Source organism: Protopterus annectens, chromosome 3.part0, assembly GCF_019279795.1.
Source record: "Protopterus annectens isolate FY-2018-M chromosome 3.part0, PAN1.0, whole genome shotgun sequence".
Taxonomy (NCBI): Eukaryota; Metazoa; Chordata; order Ceratodontiformes; family Protopteridae; genus Protopterus; species Protopterus annectens.
Genome location: NC_056731.1, coordinates 1,324,109,664 through 1,324,132,262, shown reverse-complemented (window position 1 = coordinate 1,324,132,262; position 22,599 = coordinate 1,324,109,664). Strand labels below are relative to the sequence as shown.

The 22,599-nt window shown below is 40.4% G+C and overlaps 1 protein-coding gene across 1 annotated transcript in view; it reads left to right on the top strand.

Moving 5' to 3' along the window:
• Window positions 1–22,599, top strand: part of LOC122797061 (echinoderm microtubule-associated protein-like 6) — a 3,800,753-nt gene that overhangs the window by 330,350 nt on the left and 3,447,804 nt on the right. Inside the window, exon 5 of the mRNA XM_044065838.1 lies at window positions 1,102–1,303. Within this exon, the coding sequence (XP_043921773.1) occupies window positions 1,102–1,303 (202 nt within the window). The remainder of the gene's footprint in view (window positions 1–1,101; window positions 1,304–22,599) is intronic.

Sequence of the window (22,599 nt, the reverse complement as noted above, 5' to 3'; positions counted from 1 at the left end):
GCAGGAGCAAAGTTAAGCTGGGCTAGATGAAGTGTGTAGATTATTTGTGTTAGACTGGTTGCGTTTAGATATTCTGTCTTTAGAATAAAATGACTTAGACTCAGATATACACGTATACATATACATGTATAACTATACATATATATATATATATATATATATATATATATATATATATATATATATATAAATATATAGACACATACATTTATGTACACACACACACATACAAATACACACACGCTGATGTATGTACATGCGTATAATACTGCTTTGGAGAAACTGCTTTGATATAATCATTCATCCATAGAGTATATATGCAGTTTAAACATGCTAATCCTTCATTATTTGAAGTAGCTGATTAGTGTTTGTGCAGAGTGTAGACTATCATGCAGCTCAGTGTAATATTAGTAGTTAAATCTTAGTATCAGGTACCTAGTAGAAGTTTAATATCACTACTTGGGGGAGAAAATTGAGTCTGGTTGTGGTAGTAGGGTTTCCTGCACCTCAGGGGACCTTGTTGATGGTAGTTGTTTTCAGCTGTACAGAGGTATTTTTGTTTTCTTTATTTATTGTGGCTCTGAAATGCTATTCAGCTTTTGCAGTTGTAAAACATGTCAGTAGGGAGAGGTGATCAGTGCAGTCACATAGTTTAGTTATGTTTCATAACGTTTAAGAATGACTACTGGCAGCCCAGTGATGCTGCTAGCCAAAGTATTGTGGAAGTTGAGATAGTACTTTAGTCTGAGCACATCTTTGTGATCCTTCATGTGTGGTACCAACACTTGAGACAAGTGGTATACAAAGAAGAGGGGTAGGTTTCCTCATAGAATATAACCGGATCCAGTACAGTTTTTTCACGCTCTCAGAAGTATTAAGCTTTTCAGCATTTCTGTACAGAATTCAGTTTCATCTTCTGTTTGCTTCTCTGCTGTAATTGTCACGGGGACCCTGTTACTCATTTAAGTGACATGTTGGAGTTTGTATTACGATAAAGAGTGGGTTAATGCAGCCATAGACTATTGTAGAGGGTGCTTTAGTATGTACAGTCTGTCTCATGATAATTTATTCTCTGTTTTATTTTACTATGTTGTTATATAGGTTTGTCCATCAGAAGTGTGTGTTGGAAAGGAGACCGCTTTCTAGCAGGAACACAAGACAGTGAAATATTTGAAGTGATTGTGAGAGAAAGAGATAAACCAGTGCTAATAATGCAGGGTCACTGTGAAGGAGAGCTCTGGGCACTTGCAGTTCATCCCAAGAAACCTCTGGCAATTACTGGTAGCGATGACAGATCTGTGAGGTAGGTATATCATAATCTGTATTGTAGTGCACAACTTGGGCTGGATTCCACTTTCATTTTTTAAGCATCGTCAGTTTTGTTTAGCTAAGTTAATAAGTATTTCACTGCTGCACAGCTTTTGCAATGTAACATAGGTTACATGACACTGACAAAGACTTTAACTTTAACCATATTGCCTAAGCAGTGTATGTGCAGTTTATTTTCTGTCACCTTTTATGAAAATCTGTATTTTCAGATATGCTTGTGAAATTCAGTTAGTTTAGCATGCTAAGCAGCATTGTATCAGGGCATTTTAGCACTTCAGATATGTACTTAGCCTTTGTCTTGTACATAAAATAAAATGTATGTCATGCAGAGAATTGTACAGGAGAAATGGAATCCTTGTTGTAAATGATGTGCCCCACTTTTTTGCAAAAAAAAACATTCTGTTGTGTGAACTGTAGTGCCCAGGCACAGACCGTGGTGTTCATTAACATAATATACAGTTTGTTAAAGAGTTAGTGTGCAGTTTAGCTCATTCACAGTCCAGACGGTATAGTGGTTCATAAAACTGAATCATACTACTTTTAGGGCTGCATCATGCATAATTTCTGTAAGGGACTGCGCACAATATTCCCAGCAGGTATCAGCACAACAAGACAGCTCCCTATTCTGCAGTAATGGTAAGTAGGGATTTATAAAGCTTTTTCCCCTCTGTTGAAATGGCTGTGGAACAGTGTACATTAGCACTTTATGCTAACTTGTGGATTCTGTGCAGATACTGCATCACTACTGGGGGATAGAATTGAGTGTGATTGTGATAGCAGGTTTTTCTGCCCCTCAGCGGTCTCCGTTGATGGTAGTTGTTTTCAACTGCTCAAAGGAATTTTTGTTTTCTTTATTTACTGTGGCACTGATGTGCCAGAGATCAGCTCCAGCAGCTGCTGCACAATATATCAGTTGGGAAGGTAGATACAGTCACAACCTGTACCCCAGGTGTACATATACCATTTGGGTTCCATAGTTCACCCCATGGGACTGGACCATGTACAGCTGGTGTGTTTTTTATGAATTTTGTATGATCGGGGGGGGGGGTCCTTTGTATCTATACTCTGTGCCTGGAGTATTTTGTTTACACAATGAGGTAGCAATGCATATAATGTCATACCCAATTGTGTAATACCTATTCTAAACTGCAAAGGGTTATGGTATGCAGTTTTATGGCATAACAGACCTGCTTCATGCTGTACTATGCTTATGAATAGAGACCTAAGAGTTATGATAGCATTTAGTAAACATTCATTCGCCCCACATTGTAACTGGAAAACATCTGTCCATGTGTAAAAATATGAAATAATGTTCTGCCTATTGTCATTACCTTATCATGGGCAACATAGAACAGTGAGTGCTCATGTGGGACTTCTGTGATCTTAACATTTTCTGTGAGCCCTGCCTTACCACCTCCCTGTCTGTCCCTCAGTCTCTTTGTTGCTTTCTCTATTTCATTATTTTCTGCCGTGTAGTATATTACAGACAAAAGCTACATTACTGAATAGTCTGCTTCCTGACATCTGGAGTAAATCTAGTGCTGGTGGCCGTACCTTTAAGGCTGTTTTTTTTTACTCACTGTAAAAGACTCACATCGCTGAGTACTATATGATTATTTAGTATTTATAAAAATACTGCACTGATGAGTCCTGGCGATATCCCTGGCTGCATCTGAAATAGCATGAAGCATGATTTAGTCACATCCATAAGAACATGGTTCAATCTCAGCTTCCATTCAGGTTTTGTACCAACTGAATGGAGAACAGCTACAGTTATTTCCCTGTATAAGGGAGGACCTTCTACAAACTGAGACAATTACACTCCAATAAGTCTGACCAGCTTCACATGCAAAGCTATAGAAAGACTTATTATGGAACTAATAAATCTGAACATAGGTAATTTCCAAACACTGGATCCATCTCAGTTTGGATTTGTTAAGGGTTGGTCGTGTTGGACTTTTTGAAAAGGTCCCCAAAGCAATGGATGAAGGCAGAATGGTGCACACAATATATCACAACCTGGCCAAAGCTTCTGACACAATTCTTCACTAAGGCAATGTAGAAAAACAAAATAAACTGTGAATAAACCCCCGTGTTACCCACTGGATTGCCAACTGTTTCACAGATAGGATGCAGGAAATCAAAATGGGGGAAGTTACCTCCACAAAGAGATCAGTCACCAGTAGATCTCCCTAGGGTTCTGTGCTGGGACCCCTCTCATTTGACATCTACCTTTCTAAAGTAAAAGCCAATACGAAAGGGCTGTGTCTGACCAAGTTTGCAGAGGTCTGCAAGCTAGGCACACTGATTGAATTCCCAGTTGTCTTAATCATCTGCAGGAAGTTTTGTCCCAAACAAATAGCGTGCTAAAATCATGGACTGAAACTTAATGCCAAAAAATGCATTATTGTATCTTTTGGGAAGTCATCTATTCCAGGGAAGTACCACATTGAAAATGCACCCCTAAGATTTGACCCAGTTGCACAAGATTTGGGAAGTTAAGTGCAAGTGACCTAATGTTCGACCAACAAGTATTCATTGTTGCAAGAATGTTCTTCTATATTGCACAGTTTATAAACAAAGGGATTGCGTCTAGATCTAGGTATACGACATTGTTCTCCATTACTCAGTCCTCATTTGCTCATTCATTGAATATAATGCCCCCTTTGGCATGTATCTGTCCAGGCACATGCAACAACTGGAACACCCACAGGATACCTTACTAAAAGGATACAAGGCCTAAATAGCATATCCTACATCATCATCATCAACCCCCTTTTTCCCATTTTATATGTGGTGTTGGGGTGTTGTGTCAACCATTGCCATCTCTCTTTCTGTCCATTCAATACTACTTCTTCGTCACTCATATCTGACTGTTGCAGGTCTTCTCTCACACAATACATCCACCTCTTTGCTGGACACCCTTATTTCCTCATCTTCTTCCTGTCTGTCATAATCTTCTTTGCCAGAGTATCTTCTGCTTTTCTGCACATGTGCCCAAACCACAGTATTCTGTTCTGTTTGACCTTCTCTGTAATTGGAACTACTTTTGTTTCTGCTCTTATGTCCTTATTTCTTTGTCTGTACCACACTGTGCATGCTTCCACCCATCTCAGGCACTTCATCTCCCTCCCCTTCAACTGCTCTTCCTGTACTGCCCAGGTTTTTGTACCGTACAGTAGTACTGGAAACACCACTGTTTCATGCACCTTAATTTTCATCCTCTTTGTCATTCTTCTGTCATAAAATACCCTGACCCTCTGTGCCAGCTGGCTGCAGCCCTTCTGATTCTAGCTTTGTCATCCTCATTTAGACTTCCCCTCTCCTCAGCCACCCTCCAAGATACTTGAAGCTGTTAACCTGCTCCACTATTTTCCCTGCTATCTCTATTTTCAGATTCTTCTGAATTCCACCATTTGCTGCCATTTCAACTGTCTTATCTGTACTCAGTTTCATCCCATGTGCCTTCAGTTTTGCATCCCATTCCCTTATCCTTTGCTGAAGTTTTTGCTCAGACTCTGCCTGTAATGCCACATTGCCTGCATACAGCAACTTTGTTGATCTGTCACCACCCACCTGTTTGCTAATGTAGTCCATCACAAGTATGTACAGCAGTGGGCTTAGAGCAGAACTCTAGTGCACACCCACTCCCACTGGGAACTGCTCTGTGAGGCTGAACTCTGTTCCTACTTGAGTCATTGTGTCCTTGTACATAGCTTTCACTAATTCTACCTTTGAGCCACCACAGGACTGCCCAAATCAGGTTTCTTGGGACCTTGTTATATGCTTTCCAAGTCTAGGAACACCCAGTTGGACTCTTTCCTCATCTCTAGCTTCTTTTCAGCTATCTGTCTCACTGCAAACATTGTCTCAGTTGTGCTGCATCCTGATCTGAATCCAAACTGTTCATCTCTTATCTTACTTTATCCTACTCTGTGTATTCATTTATCAGTCACTCTCTCCAGAACTTTCCATGCAATGTGACAAGAGGTTGATACCTTTGTACTGCCCTCAGTTGTAAAAGTCCCTTTGTTCTTGTACACTGGCACTGGTATGCTTATTTTGCAGTCAACTGGGATATGCCTTTCTCTCCACATTACTATGAGAACCCTCAGGAGACATTTCTCCCCATCTTAACAGTTATGACCTCATCTGAGCCTGCAGTTTTCCCTGATTTCATTTTCTGTAATGCTGTCCTTTCTTCTTCCATGGTGCATTGCTCCTCTTCTCTCTTTGCAGGCCTTGCCTAGGGCAATACAGCTTCTGTGGGGTTTTCTTCATTCAGAAGCTGCTGGAAATACTCCTTCCATCTGCATTTGATGTCCTGTGTACTGGTGAGCAAGTTGTTGCTGACATCTCTTATGAAAGGTGTCTGCCTCTCTTTATTTTTCTGTCTTTGCCTTGTAGGCAGATAGAATTTCTTTGTGCCATCTACTTACTTACTCTTAGCCTCTTTGTTAGCCAGCCAGTATTCTGTCCTAGCCAGGTCCGTCTTTTCTGTCTCCCACTTTTTCCAGCACCCCTTCTTTCTTTTGATGACTTCCTGGACTTCTGCATTCCTCCACCATCTTTCCTTTTTGTACCTCATTTCAATAGCTGGCTTGGCCACATATCTGTTCTGTAGTCCTCACATATGCTGTTTTGAGGCACTGGCATTCTTTTTCAGCTCCACCTATTTCCTTTTCTTCTTGGGGTGCTAGATCCCTGAGTAATTCCTTGAACTGTTGTGCTTTCTCTTCAATCAACATCCAGGTCTTCAACCTAATGTCTGTTGACCTAAGAGCTTTCTCTCACCACTGCTTGTAGTTGATTGTGGCAATCAGTGGTTTATGCTGTAGATCATATGGAACAGGGGTCACTAGGTTATTTTGGAACAGAGGCAGATGCTTGTATCTTGGAGGTGATTTTTGAGCGTGAGTTTAAAGTTTGTGTGGTTAGTTATAGATCTGATGTTAGTTGGTAAGACATTCCAGAGTTTTGCTACGGTGTAGGAGTGTAGGCATCCACTTATAGATGTGACCTTGATTTGCAACAATGAGGATGTATGCGGGAACTAGAAGGGAAAATATCACAAAAGATGGGAGATTTCTGAAGAAATTTATGAAAATATTTGGTATGTAAGACATGAATTCAGTAGAACAAACTCTGAGAGAATGTATATGTTATTCCTCAAGGTACAATAACTGGGCTAGATTAGGCAGAAATTATATTTCACACGAAAATATGCATTTAATTGAAAGCCTTGACACACATCCATTAGCTATTTCAGATCATGCGCTAATAACAACTACAATAAAAATGCATGGTTATGAAGTAAAATTAGATACTGGCACTTCCACACCTACCTGTTCAAAAGAGAGAAATTTAAGGAATGGGTACTGGAAATGATTTGAGAGTTGCTAGGGAAGATAGAAATTTCTCCAGAAATTATACTTAGTGCGTGGGGCAAAATGAAAGTGGAGTTTAAAAATAGGGTAGAATTAAGAGAAAATGAGATATTTTCAAGAAGTAATACAAATTATGTAGAGGGGCTAACAGAGGTTAAAGTTTTGCAGAATAAGGGGAATCTCTCAGAACAAAAAGAGGCACAACTGCAGAATGGTAAGGAGAACATAAGGGAGTATCAGGATAATATGCATGTGCTTAGAGAGATTGCTGTTAAGCAAATGATTTTTGATAATAACTCCAGAGAACAAGCACTCTCAGTACTATGACTTAGGCAACAGAAAATAGAAAGGGTTATTGCCAAACGTAGGGAGCCTGTAACAAGAAAAATAACCAGAGACCTTGTAGAGGTATTAGAGCTATGTCAATTTTTTTATGAAAATCTGTGTAAAGCAGAGGAATGTGGAAATCAAGAAAACCCACAAATGGAAATGTTTATGGAAGACTTAAATATGCCAAGATTAGAGGCATAAGAGTAGAACAGATAAAAATTATGGCACATAATCAATCTGCTGGGAAGTCTTCAGGAATAGATATTATTTGGAAGTTAGGAGGGAAGAAAGTGATAAAGATCTGTAAAGTTTTGTTTAGCAGTATTTTAAAAGGAGAGGAAGAGCCAACATCCTGGAAGAAAGCTGTAGTGGCTGTACTACCCAAAGCTGGTAAAGATCCATCACACCCGGCTTCATAATGAATTTTAAACCATGATTATTAAGTATTTATCTCTATAATTGCTAAGACAATGGCAAAGATGTTGCCAAATTTAACAGATATGGATCAGTGTGGGTTTTGTAGAGCAGAGACCACCATCCTCCATATATCAGCAACCTAAACCACCATCCTCCATATATCAGCAACCTAAACCACCATCCTCCGTATATACATCAACCTAAACCACCATGGTCCGTATATATAGACCTCTTCAAGCATGTGAATTATCCTTGTTCTGATGAAGTCATTGTCTATGATGAAAGCACTTAACAACTAATGGATTTTGCTGGTGTTTGATTCAAATAAAGTGGAGTTTTTCTTGATGGCTACTGGGTGCATTACTTTGGTTATTTGTGGAGCAGAGGCAAACATTTGACAACATTAACAGAACAATGATGAACCAGAGGGAAACAGAATATAAGAAAATACTGCTCTTGTTGGTGGGTTGTTGCAGAGAAAGCATTTGACAGAGTAAGCTGGGATTTGATGAGTAGGGCAATGGAAGCATTTGCATTTCCTGTTACAATAATAAAGTTAATTACTAGGATATATGAGGGATCAGAGGCAAAAATTAAAGTGGGAGAGTTCTTCTCCGATAAGTCTGTCTGAACAGAGGAACGAGGGAGGATTATCCTCATTTGCATTACATTTAGAGCCATTTACAAAGAACATAAGGGACTCAGAAATTCAAGGATATAATTGGTATGGTGAACAAGAAAAGTTGGCTTTATTTGCAGACAATATTATTTTTGTACTTGAGAAAGCTAGAAAAGGACATCTCAGAGTTATTGAGCATTCTGAGACAGTTTCATATTTTGGGGGAATATAAAATTAGTGAAGACAAAACAAAGGCTAAGCTGTAAACTATGTACCCACATATGAATTGGTTTAGAAAAAAATGTATTTATGGGAACACGATAAAATGAACTAAAAAGGAGTACAGGTTAAAAAGGATTGTGATATGGCAGCTAAGGATATGTGGGAAGAAACTAAACAAAAAATAATACAAAGGCTGAGAAACTGGAAGCTCGTGCGTATGGATACAAAGATGTTTTAGTCCCTTTAGTTTTATATATCGGCCAAGATATTTTTATCAACCAGAGGAAAAGTTATGGACAATAATTAATAAAAAGTGAAGGATTTTATCTGGGAGGGGAAGATGGCAATGGTCAAGTGGGATATGTTGATCCTCCAATAAAACAATGTGGTTTAGGATTGTCTGATTTGAAGGGATATTTTAGAGCTTCACAATATACATAACAGAAGCAGAACGCTATAATTCATAGTTGAAAGGGATAATGATGAAATGGAGGGAAATTTGAAGAAATAAAGAGAGAATAGAATTTTGGATGTAGATCTTTAAGGAGGATAAAAACAGTCAAAAAGAATATTATATTCATAAGATAGAAGAAAGTATTCTAAGAACTAAGCCAACATGAGACTAGAGAAAGTAGGTCCTGCTGATAGGGATGATTGCAATTAGGGGTACAGCGAATAAGCAAGACGGAGCTGGAATTTACTAGAGAAAACTGGCAAAGGAACAAAGGTATGGAGATCAAATAAACAGAGAGGGAAAGGTATTAAAGATGCTAAGAAGACATTTGGACTGTCTTCTGTATCAGGGATTGATGTCAGAGTATAGGCAAAGAGAAAGGGACTGGGAAATCTTAAGTGAAAGACCTGCTCTGGTAGAGGTTTTAGTTGAATCTTGAACAGAAGCTGCTGTTAAAAAAGAGATAATTAGATCATTTAAAATATTGCATGATAACGGAATCAATCAGAGGAAGTTAGAAAAGATTGGGAAGAGAGATTGGATAAGCAATTCGTAACAAAACAAAAGGAGGACATATGTATGGCTCCCAAAATGGAATAGAGTTCAGAATATTTAGGATTTTTGCTTGGAAATGTTTGCATATGTATTTTTATTCCCCACGTAGACTGCAATGATTTTTTTTCTCAGGTGGATGGCAAGCATTTGAGGTGTGATGAGGAAGAAAGAGGTAACTGGGAACACATGCTTTGGGAGTGTAATGAGTTGGTAGATTTTAATAATTCCCTACAGAGTACTCTGTCAGAAATACTGGATGAGCGAATGGGTGTAACTAAGGAAATTATTTTTTTTAGCTGGGATACAGGATCTGAATTGCCTAGATTTTTATTTTATTTATTTATTTATTTATTTATCATTTGTTTACTGAGAAAGTCTGACTTGGAACGAAGCCAATTTTCAGCAGAGGTCCAGGGAGAAATGCTCCAGACTTTGCTTAGATATACTAAGGCCTTGTTAAATTTGTATCTGGTGACTGCCAAACAAATACTAGAAAATGGAAATCAAAATGTAAATCAACAGTATTTGAAGGAGTGAATATTGTAACAGAGATAGAAGAACTGGAAGTGGGATCTTTAGAAAAAGGTAAGAATAAATTACATAGAAAAAATTTAAACTATGGGAGCAATTAATGCAGAAAAATGTTTTGGGGGAGGAGTGAGGTTTAAGAGAAGGCAGCAGTTCAGCAACTTGTGTAATGTTGAGTTGATTATAATTGTGTAAAATAATGTATTTGATGCATAATTTTTGATCATAGGTTCATAGGATCATACTAGGCTAATGACCACAAGAGTCTTTACAAGCCTAGCAGTGCACCACAGCCCATTTATTTCCCAGAGTTCCTTGGACTCCGGCATGGTGGGGAATGTTAGCAAGGAGACAGCTACACATTATGTGTGTGCCGGGGGAGTATGTTAATCCAGGATTAATTTATTTACTGTTGGCCTCTGTCCAGCAGAGACATGGAGGCCAGGCTTGGGGTGAATTTGTGATTTCCCATCCAGTGAACAAGCTTTCTTTTAAACAGAGTCAGGGATGAAATCTGTTTCACATAGATGTGGAGCTTATTCCACAGCATGGGGATCCTTTCAGACACATTTTGGTCCCTCCAGCAGGTTCTCTTTATGTTGCAGACAAAGTTCAGGTCCGTGAATCTAGTGTTTCTTTTGTAGTTTGTCTTGTGCATATGCAAGAGATCCATCAGAGCTGGATCTGAGGATGCCTTATATGCTAAGGCATAGATTGCCTCTAAGTAACCTGTAGTAGACTGAGTGTAGAGAACAGACCTTAAGGCAATCTGTGTAGGACAGGATATTCATACCCTGAATTTTTCTGGTGAGGAACCTTTGTGGGCATTCCAGCTGTTGCAAGTGACTGGCTAGGTACATGCCAAAGGGAGCACTGTACTCAATGATGGATCTGGTCCTGGCAGAGTAGAGTGGTATTATTTCTTCTCTGGAACTGGATGCCATACCCTTGCTTATGAGAATATTTTTTTTTACTATTTTGGCTATGTGTTGGTTGAATACCAGATTACTGTCTGCATACGTTTCCAGATCCTTAACTATTGTTATCAACTCTTAGTGGTGTTTTATCAATGAAGTAATTAGCTTGGGTGAATGCTTTCCCAAAGGGCACTATGATGCATTTCTTTGCATTGAGTTTTAATCCGTGGCTTTCACACCAGTCATTTGTTTGTGTTAGATGCTCTGTTAAGGGGGGAAAGCTATGATAGCTCCCAATTTACAGTAATCTGCAAACTAAATGAGCCAGAGGCCTTGGATGTTAGCCTTGACTTTCGAGAAGTAGACCCCAAAGAGGAACAGGTCCAACACAGAGCCCTGGGTACTCTGCTGGTGTCCGGTCTCTTGGTGGAGGTGGTCTCACTGATCCTAACTCCTTGAGTCCTGACTTTGAGCCATCTGGCAATCCAGTGAGTTATGTAGGGATTTATGCATAGTTCTGAGAGTTTGTCAACAATACCTTAGTGGAGAATTGTATCAAATGCTTTGGCGAGGTCAATGTAAGAGGTATGCACCACTTTCCCCTCATCCATAGCCATGGTTACCCTCTTCAAGAAGTCTATCAGGTTAAGTAGGCAAGATCATCCCTTACCAAAGCCAGACTGGGATCAGTCCAGTGTCTGTAGGGTGCTAATATCCTTGTTGATCATATGCATGATAGTCCGTTCCATACCTTTGCATATTACACTTGTCAGACTGATGGATATGTATGTAGTTCCTGGGGTCAGTTGAAGGTGTACCCTTATGAAGAGAGATGACCATTAGAGCTGGCATGTAACCTGTTGTGAGGCTGTAGGTGAAGTGTGGTTCTGCTAGGTCATGTTTTAGGCTGTTTAGGAGGCAACCAGGGATATTGTCAGGGCACATTGAAGCAGTGTTTTTGGCCTTAGTGAGTATCTCTAGGACATGCTCCCTTTTGATAGTTGAGGTGGGATGGGCTAGAAGGGATTCACAAGGGTTAGCTGGGAGGGAGTGGTGGGTGAAGTCAGAATTAAATTTATAAGCCAGTGGATTTGCTGAGTCACCCTGCCCAGTGAAGGTTGTATCATTTACCACCAGTCCTGCACACTGATGAGTATTACCTTTAATACTCCTGACATAGCTGAAGAAGGCCTTGTGATTGTCCATAGCCTGGAAGGCTAACTTGACCTCGTAATTGGCCTTGCTGGAATTTGTTAGATCTGTTAGTTTCTTGTTTACTTGAATCAGACAGCTGTTGTCTGTATGAGACTTGCTCTTTTTGATTTTGGCCATGACTTTTTATTTTGTTGTATAGCCTTTTAAAGTAAGGATTCCACCAGTGTGGTTTGTTTTTTGATGTTAGATCTGGGTTTACTTCTGATAGGTATAGCACCAGTTTACATGTTTGTACAGGGTTTCTGTAAATAATTCTGCATAGGTAGCTATGTTCTCTGGATTTGGATAGCTGTGAATTTTGACAAATATTGCTTAATAGGATGTAGTTTGCTTTAGTATAGTTCCTACCTGTTACGCATTTAGTTTGATGCTCTGGGATGAAATTTATTTTGAGGGAGACAACTTTGTGGTCCAACTTCACCAGTGAGGACTGGGGGGGGGGGTACTCTCCCATGTTAGTGAGTACTAGATCCAGTATGTTTGATCCTCTGGTTGGAGAGTGCACTATCTGTGCCAGAGTGTTTGTGTTCATGAAGTCCAGGAAATGCTGTGCTTGTGAGTTAGAGGCAGTGTATATTTCTGAGTCTATAGAGGGGTAGTTAAAGTCCTGTATGAATTGGGTATTTGGGTGAATGGTGAGCACCTCTGTTTGATTTAAGTAAGAGTTGTGAGCTTTGTGAATCATAGAGGGCAACATGTAGCTGGCCAGTACATGGTAAGGAACCTTGTCTATGGAGACTTGGACATGGATGAGCTCCAGGGCATCATTCTGTTTAACCAACCTACAGATAGCTGTATTTGCTGCTAACATAGATTGAGACACCTCCACCTTTAATCCACGTCTGTGCTGATGTTGGTCTAAATATGTGAAAGGCACTGTAGCCTTCCACAGCTGGAGTAATTTCTACTGCTTTAAACCAAGTCTTGTTAACAACACAGATGTCTACATTCTCCAGAGTGAGGAGAGCTTTTAGGGTGTGGAGGTTCTTGTTTAGGTTACTAGCATTGAGCAATTGAGTAGTAACACCTTGAGGTTGCTTTGAATGTTTGTTTATTTTTTGCTATGTTTTTTTCTTCATTTTGACATTGCCTAAAAAGGCTGTAAGGCGATGGATAGAGTTTTATCCAATATCCGAAAGCCCTGGGTGGGTGGGTGCAGACCATCCTTGTTAAAGTAAAGTGGTCTATTAACCATGTGCTCCCATGCTTTATTTATTGGATTCCCTTGGAGTGGCACCAGAAACTAAGACAGTTATTAAAATCAGTCATTTTGTATCCATACTGTGACATCATCCTTGGTGAAGGTAGAATGCTGTTCAATGCAAGACACGTACCTCTCTATGACACATTCTCAGAGAGCTCCATAATGTCTTTTTTCACATAGTCCAGTGAGGTATACTTCAGGTCATTTACACTCACATGAACTATGACAGAATCATATTAGTACCTGTGGTGCAGTGACATGAGTGCATGCATGATATTGTGGATCCTAGCTCCCCATAGGCAGTTAATCATTATCTACTCCTTGTCCTTCCTAGTAAGATGAATATCTGTGTGTCATACGATAGAATCGCCTATGTTCTTGGGGATTATTGCGTGTAGGCCTATGTGTAGTGTTAGGTATTATTTTTGGTGTGTGCTTTAGTGATTGCTGAGAGTAGGTGTTATACTTTGATGGCTTAGGAGGTCTTTGAGGTTTGTAGAGGCTTCTTATAAGTACCTTAGCATAAGAAGATCTGTGTGTGTGTGTGGTAAGCGGTATGTATGAAGGATGTAGTGTGTGGGTTTTTGAAAACCTTGTTTTTAAGCAATATTTTTACCTCCAAAGAAGTTATGTATATACATCTCTCACATACTGTATTAGTTTCTTTAAGGGTTAAAAGGTTGTCTGAATAGATGAGACAATTGCTACATTGTCTAAGGATGCCCATATTAATTAAGCTCGCTACACATACATTAGGCAATTGCAAGTCCATGTTGTAAGGAACTGTATTAGGGTTGGCTATTATGGTTTTGGGTCTTGATTTTATAAGGGTCACCTGCATGGTGTCTTGGGTGAAGACTAGAAGTTATATGACTGGGGACGCCTACTCCACCTATCTGGACTTACTTGAATCCATCAAGATTCAACCCTCTACACTGATCCTGGGTAAGTTTACAAAACCATAGAGTGGAAGACCTATTCCAGCCCAAACAAGAATGCCCAGAGATTCCTCGACTTCATCAATGCCAATGTATTGGATCAGTTGGTCAACACCCCCACAAGAGCTGAAAATATCCTGTACCTGGTAAAAACCAACATAAGTAGCACCCCTACAGTGTCATCCTCCTTGTTCAGATCTGACCATAAAGCAATCACTTTCCAAGTCACCATCTCCCCTGACCCCCCCCCCCTTGTCAGGATCAAACAAAACAACTTTTTCAAAGCTGACTACAGTCTCCTGAGAGCAGGTATAAGCAGCTTCACAGCCACCATCCCTTCTGTTGGAACTAGCACTAATGTCCAAAAAACTATATGAGCACCTACATAGCTGTATGGACTCAGCAATACCTGACAGGACCAAATCATTTTACTCAATGTAGAGTAAACCTCTGTGGTGGACAGCAGTAGTAAACAAACTCTATAATAAAGGGAAACATTTGCTGTCCAGGACCAAGAAGGAGCAGTTGCCAAGTTAGAAGCAATCTCTCCTTTGAACAAGCAAATAAGTTCACTGGTGAAATCCTGTAAGGCTAACTTTGAGTCCAAATTGGCCACATCCACTAAGGACAGTCACAAGGCCTTTTTCACATACAGCCGGAATCTCAAAGGTAACACCCAATCCGCTCTGAACTGGTGGTCAAGAATACCACATATACAAAAGCTGTAGATATATCCAACCTGCTGGCAGACGGGTTCAGTGAAAACTTCACCCCCCCAGTCTCCCCCATCAGTAAACCAGGACATCCCCAGCACCTGCCCCCCTCTCCCCATCACTAGGGAGAAGGTCTTTAATGCCCTGTCAAAGGCAAAAAGTACAGTCTCCATGAAACCTGACAACGTCCCTGGCTGTGTCCTGCATGAACTCAGGCATGAGCTGTCAGCCCCATTAGGCACCCTGTTCAACCAAAGCTTGAGCACCGGTTTCATCCCAGCTGAATGGAGAACAGCCACTGTCATCCCTCTACACAAAGGTGGAGCGTCCACCGATCGAGGCAATTAAAGATTTTACAAGGGTCACCTGCATGGTGTCTTGGGTGAAAACTAGAAGTTATATGACTGAGGACGCCTTCTCCACCTTTCTGGACTTTCCAAGTCACCATCTCCCCTGACCCCCCCCCCCCCCGGTCAGGATCAAACAAAACAACTTTTCCAAAGCTGACTACGGTGTCCTGAGAGCAGGTATAAGCAGCTTCACAGCCACCATCCCTTCTGTTGGAACTAGCACTAATGTCCAAAAAACTATATGAGCACGTACATAGCTGTATGGACTCAGCAATACCTGACAGGACCAAATCATCTTCCTCAAGGTAGAGTAAACCTGTCTGGTGGACAGCAGTAGTAAACAAACTCTATAATAAAAGGAAAAAAATGCTGGCCAGGACCAAGAAGGAGCAGTTGCCAAGTTAGAAGCAATCTCTCCTTTGTCTGAACTAGCAAATAAGTTCACTGATGAAATCCTATAAGGCTAATTTTGAGTCCAAATTGGCCACATCCACTAAGGACAGTCACAAGGCCTTCTTCACATACATCCGGAATCTCAAAGGTAACACCCAAATCCGCTCTGAACTGGTGGTCAAGAATGCCACATATACAAAAGCTGTAGATATATATAACCTTCTGGCAGACAGGTTCAGTGAAAACTTCACCCCCCAGTCTCCCCCATCAGTAAACCAGGACATCCCCAGCACCTGCCCCCCTCTCCTCATCACCAGGGAGCAGGTCTTTAATGCTCTCTCAAAGGCAAAAAGTACAGTCTCCATGAAACCTGACAACATCCCTGGGCTGTGTCCTGCATGAACTCAGGCATGAGCTCTCAGTCCCATTAGGCACCCTATTCAACCAAAGCCTGAGCACCGGCTTCATCCCAGCTGAATGAAGAATAGCCACTGTCATCCCTCTGCACAAAGGTGGAGCGTCCACCGATCCAGGCAATTATAGGCCTATCAGCTTAACTATCATGATATGCAAGGCCATGGAATGCATTATCATGGACCTTATAAACAAGGACATTGGCAACCTCCAAACGCTTGACCCAAACAGTTTGGTTTTGTCAAAGGGAAATCATGCCTGTTAAACTTGGTCAACTTCTTTGAAACAGTCACCAAAGCCATGGACGAGCAGAAGACAGTGCACACCGCCTACCTTGACCTACTCAAAGCTTTCGACACTATTCCCACACGGGCATAGTAGATAAACTCTCCCAGATAGACATCAAACCGTATATTACCATATGGGTAGCTAACTGGCTCACTGATAGAACCCACTCAGAATAGGGGAAGCCATCTCTAGTAGTAGACCTGTAAAGAGCAGTGTACCCCAAAGTTTGGTCTTGGGGCCTCTTCTGTTTGGGATTTACTTTTCTTAGGTGCAAGTCAAAACCAGTGGTCTGTGGGGGACCACGTTTGCAGATGACTGCAAGATGGGTGCTGTCTTAAATTCCCATAGTGATGTGAACATCCTCCAAGAGGGCCTTACCCAAACTAATGACTGGTGCCAGAAGCATGGCCTCAAACTGAATGCCAAAAAAGGCATCATTATCCCCAATGGGGAAAATGGTGTACCCATGAATTATCATGTTAATAACAATGTACTAAGCATGGAGTCAGTCATAAGGGACTTGGGCACGCAGGCTGATAGCAACCTGACTTTTGACCACCACATTGCCAATGTTGTACAGAAGGGTTTCTACATGGCCCACCTCATACATAAGAGTATTTTATCCAGGAACAAGGAGGTCATAACATCCTCCCTTATCAGACCATTTATCAAGTATAGTTCCCCCTTCGCCATGTATCTTGCCAAGCACATGCAGCAGCTGGAGAGACCACAGAGGTTCCTGACCAGGATAATCCAGGGTCTCAAACACCTATCATGTACAGATAGGCTAAAAGCCCTGTCCCTGTACTCAGTCTCATACAGACTGCTCAGAGATGACCTGTGTCTGGCATACAAGGCCATCTCAGACCCAGCCTTAATGAAGTTGCTGCATGTCCATAAGTCAGACTCCACTCACATAACCCGCACGCAAGGCCTCAACCTGGTCTGTGACATTAATAGAACTTGCTGACAGGATAGATTTGTGTCCCAAAGACTCCCCCCATCTGTGGAATAGACTCCCTCTCCATGTTAAACAGAGTACCTCACTAACCTTTTTTAAGAGGAACCTGGATGACTGGATGGGAAAAAGAAAATACACCCCTGGGATCCCACCTGTGTCCCTGCTGGATAGGGGAACAGGTGCTGACCTTGTGGGAACATGGGCAAATTTTTTGGCTAAGCTTATAAGGGCCTCCAGGCATGAACCTGTGAACCTACAAGATAGTGCTATAATCTTTCTGCTGTAGGACAGTATCTATCTGTCCTTAGCTTAGTTCTACACAAAGCATTTCTGTGTTACAGGTTAACATCCTAAGTACTAGCTTCGTAGGTTTGCCACTATACTGGGTACTGCTAACCACCACTCAGCGGTGACAGCTACACAAAAAAGCGCTTAATATATAGCAGACAGAATAATCTGAAAACTAACTCCTGTGCCCTCTGGCCAATAAATGACTACACTTTAGACTTCCTGGAGTGCCTCCCAGCTGAGAGAGACTAGGTAGTCTCTAACCCTGACTGAAAACACTACCCCCTTACTCTTACTTCACTCACTCTCTCTGTTTCTTGCCTCTAAATGCCACACTTTCTGATACCAGCTACTTTCTTATTTTGAATCCTCTATACATTTTACCTATTCTCTCTTTCATCTTTACTCTAGGCAATTTAGGGGCTTCCTAATCAGCTCTTTTTATTACTCTTACTTTCTTTCCTGCTTACCTGAAATCCCTGTTTTAAACCAGCTGTTTCATTTATAATTGTTAATTATGATTTTGGGTTGACTAGTCTGTTTCTGTTTTTCTCTTTTACTCTTTTGGTATTACTCATGCTTACCATTGTATCATTATGTACATTTGCTTGCTATTGTTTTTTTTATTGTAAATGTTTGCTTACTGCCTGTATTTTGGAGCTTTTCTCCCCGGGCCTCTACTGAAAATGGATATATGTCCAGCTAGATTAGCCCGGTCAACAAATGTAAAATAAAAATAAAATAAATAAAGGTAGACACCTGTCACAAGATGGATGAACCTGGAACTTCTTAATGTAAAAGCACACTTCGGTTAACCAAAGGTGACAAGGTGCCAACTAGCTACAACAATTAATAGCTTTAAATACAGCTAAAGGGCAAACAGCACACGCAACTGATTTAAATGATCAGTACAATTCTAAATGTACTTAAAATGTACATTTCTGAATGCAAGAAGTAGTCCAGATGCTTTTGTTATCAACTTGCAGCAGTCTCAACACTGAAATGGTAGACTGCGGATGCGCTGCAAAAATCCAGGGGGTGGGTAGGTGGCTGGGTTGATTAGCTACAATGAGCTAAGAAAAACACCTAGGTCTAAAAGAGAAACCAAAAAACAATACAGGCAATAAAATGCCTTAAATTAATAGATTTAATTTCAAATAAAGGGAAAAAATATACATAACTGATGTATATGGTAAGATAAGTGCAATTATAAATGTACTTAAAATGAATGTAAAAAGTAGTTCAAATGCTTTTGTTATCAGATTGCACCAGTGTCAACACTGAAATGGTAGACTGCTCATGTGCTGTAAAAAACAAGAGGACCTGATTGATTAGCTACAACAAATTCAGAAAAACACCTAGGCCCAACAAAGAAACCAAAAAGTAATATAGACTATAAAAAATGACATAAATTAATAGCTTTAACTTCAGATAAAGAACAAAAAAACACAAAACTGATTGAAATGGCAAGATGACTGCAGTTATAAATGTACTTAAAACATGCTTCTCTGAATGCAAAAATGTAGTCCAAATGCTTTTGTTATCAGCTTGTAGCAGTCAACACTTAGATGGTGGACTGCTCATATGCTGTAAAAACCCAGGGGGTGGGTAGGTGGCTAGGTTGATTAGCTACAACAAAGAAAAATACCTAGGGCTTGCAGAGAAACCGAAAAGCAATACAGATTTTAAAAATGCCTTAAATTAATAGCTTTGATTTCAAATAAAGAGCAAAAAAAACCCCCCACAAAAAACTGATATATGTTGTAAGTTAAATGCAATTATAAATGTACTTAAAGTGAATGTAGAAAGTAGTCCAAATGCTTTTGTTATCAACTTGCAGCAGTCTTAACAGTGAGATGTTGGACTGCTTGTGTGCTGTAAAACACTATGGATGGCTAGTTTGGTTAGCTTTCAAACTCAGAAAAACACCTAGGCCCATCAGAGAACCCAAAAAGCAATGCAGACTGTAAAAATGCCTTCAATTAATAGCTTTAACTTCAGATAAAGAGCAAAAAATGCACAAAACTGATTTAAATGGTTTAAGTGTCATTGTAAATGTACTTAAAATGTACTTCTCTGAATGCAAAAATGTAGTAAAAAAGGCTTTTGTTATCAGCTTGTAGCAGTCTGAACAGTGAGATGGTGGACTGCTCATGTGCTGTAAAATACCAGGGGGCGACCCAGCAACAAACTCAGAAAGAAAAAAAAAGAAATGGATGGTTAAACTGGGTGCATTATTTTCACCTGGATTAAATGAAAATTTGTGAGGAACTAATGGTTGTTGGACATGCATTCACATGAATAGTATTTAAATGTGCCTAACATTACTTATTGTTTACACTGAGGAAGGCTAAGTAATAGTGTTAGCCGAAACCAGTTTGTTGCCTTTTGACTACCTATGTTTCTTATAGGAGTCTAATAAACCCACAGTTCTGCCATTGTCTGCTGGCTTCGTTTTTTGTTATGCTTTTGGTGTTTTGGAGCCTTGCAGTTGCCATACGTGCAGGAAACATTTTGCTTTGGGTTACTCCCACAAGGGGTGCCAACATCTTGGATCTGGTGCTTACCAATATGGGGGACCACTGTAGCACCCCCACTGTGTGGTCTACCCTGGTGAGATCTGACCATAAATCAGTCTCATTTGAAATAACTACCACACCTGACCCCCCTTCAGCAGCATCTAAACTAAAATATTCTGCAACACAGATTATAACGTCTTTCAGGATGGTATAACTAGCTTCTGCACACCTTCCCCCTCAGATGGAACTGGCATCTATGCTGAGTTCTACACCAATACTTTATACAAACACCTGTATAACTAGATTGATTCAGCCATACCTGATAGGACCAAAACAAGCTCTTTAAGGAAGAGCAAACCTGCCTGGTGAACAACTGCCATTAAAAGGCTTTACAATACAATAATACTGAGAATTTGCTATCTAAGAGTCAGAGGAAGGGAGCCCTAAACTGGAAACACTCTCTCATCAGCTTAAACAAGCAAATAAGACTTTTTTTGAGGTCCTCCATAGCAAACTATGAATCTAGATTAGCTTCCTCAACTCAAGACAACCATAAGACATTCTTTAGTTACATCCGTAACCTAAAAGGAAAGGCCCAGATGTGTGCCAAACTGGTAGTTAATGGTACCACACCATACTGAGCCGGTGGACATAGCTAACCTGTTGGCTGACAGGTTCTGTGACAACTTCACTCCCCTGTCCCGCGCCACATGTACCCTATGGCATCCCTGCCACTTGTCCCCTACCTTGTATCTCTAAAGGGCAGATTGTTAACACCCTCTCTAAGGCCAGGAACACAGCATCTATGGCACCGGATAACATCCCAAGCTGCATCCTACATGGGCTCCAACAAGAATTAGCAACACCATTAGGTACTCCTTTCAATCATAGTCTGAACACCGGCTTCATCCCAGCTGAATGGAAAATGGCCACCGTTATTCCCTTGCACAAAAGTTATGCTTCCACTGACCCTAGGAACTATATACCTATTAGTCTGACTAGCCTTATCTGCAAGGCCATGGAGTGAATCATCATGGACCTTATCCACAAAGATATAGGTAATCTCCAAAACTTGATCCTACTCAGTTTGGATTTTTCAAAGGGAGATCATGCCTGTTAACCCTGATGGAATTCTTCGAGACAGTCACCAAGGCCCTGGATGAAGGGAAAGCTGTGCATATAGCCTACCTAGACATAACCAGGGCATTTGCCACTATCCCCCACTCAGGCATCATTGACAAACTCATCCAACTAGGAACAAAATTCAAGCTGTAAACCAATTTGCCCTTCCTGTTCTAACTTACACTTTTGGAGTGATGGACTGGCCCCAAAATGTGTTGGATAGATTAAAAAGGGAAACAAGAAGGATGCTTCACATTCAAAATGATTTATAAAAATCAGTGCATACCAAGATTATATATTCTCGTTCCGAAGGCGGTATGGGCCTCCGTGAAATTGACTACATGTATAGATTGGCAGTTGTGAGACTGCACACATATCTGCTGACCTCACAAGACCCAAACATAGTGAAAGTTTTGAAACATGAGGAGTATAAATCTAAGATGACTTCCCTGCTTATTTATTTTTATTTATTTATTTTGCATTTGTTAACTGGGAAAGTCCGACTGGACACAGGTCCTTTTTCAGTGGAGGCCTGGGGAGAAAAGCTGTAGTATTAGAATTACAAACTTTACAGAAGTTGACAAATATATGAGAAATAATGAAAGCATTCACAAAAATACAGTTACATAAAAGGAATGAGAGAATTCTTCAGAAGTACACATTTACATCATGCGTAATACATAGTATATACAATTAAATGAGAGAAGGACTTGTTTCTGAAAAGTCAAGGTCACTTAAAGAGAACAGAATAGGCCTATCCAGGATAGTTGCAAGAAAAGAGCCAGGAGTCAGTTAAATGTGATTTTAGAAGTTTCTTAAATTGTAAAATAGAGCAGTTGGAGGTTATAAGGGTTGGTAGTTTATTCCATTTTGGAATGAAATTTGTAAAGACTGATTCCCCAGCTGAGCTGTTAGCTTTGGTGGTGTCAAGAAAGAGTTTATTATTGGAATCGAGGGATCTTGTAGTGGTGTATGGTTGTATAAGATTTTGGAAAGCAGGGGTTTTATGTGGTTGATGCAGTATTCTGTGAGCAAAGGTTAATTGATTAAAATGTAGCAGTTGGGGAAGTTCAAGCCACTTAACTGTTTAAGAGATGAACAGTGATGTGTGCTGTATGGGGCATCAGTGGCAAATTTGGCAATTTTATTGTAACAAGATTCCAGTTTGTTTATATCAGTTTTGCGGAGGCTGGTAAGAATTGGGGAAGTGTATAGGAGAGTTGACAAGAGGTGGGTGCGAGTGATAGTAGCTTTTGTATTTCTGGCTAAAAAGTGTTTGTTTCTATGTAGAAGACCTAGTTTCTTGTGGACCTTTTTAATGGTTTGAGCTATGTGAATATCAAATTTCATGATCTGAAGTAGTTAACTTCATTTGCTCAGCAACCTGTGGGTATCGGATCCGATTCGGATCCGAGCCGGCAGCTTTCCAAGCTAAA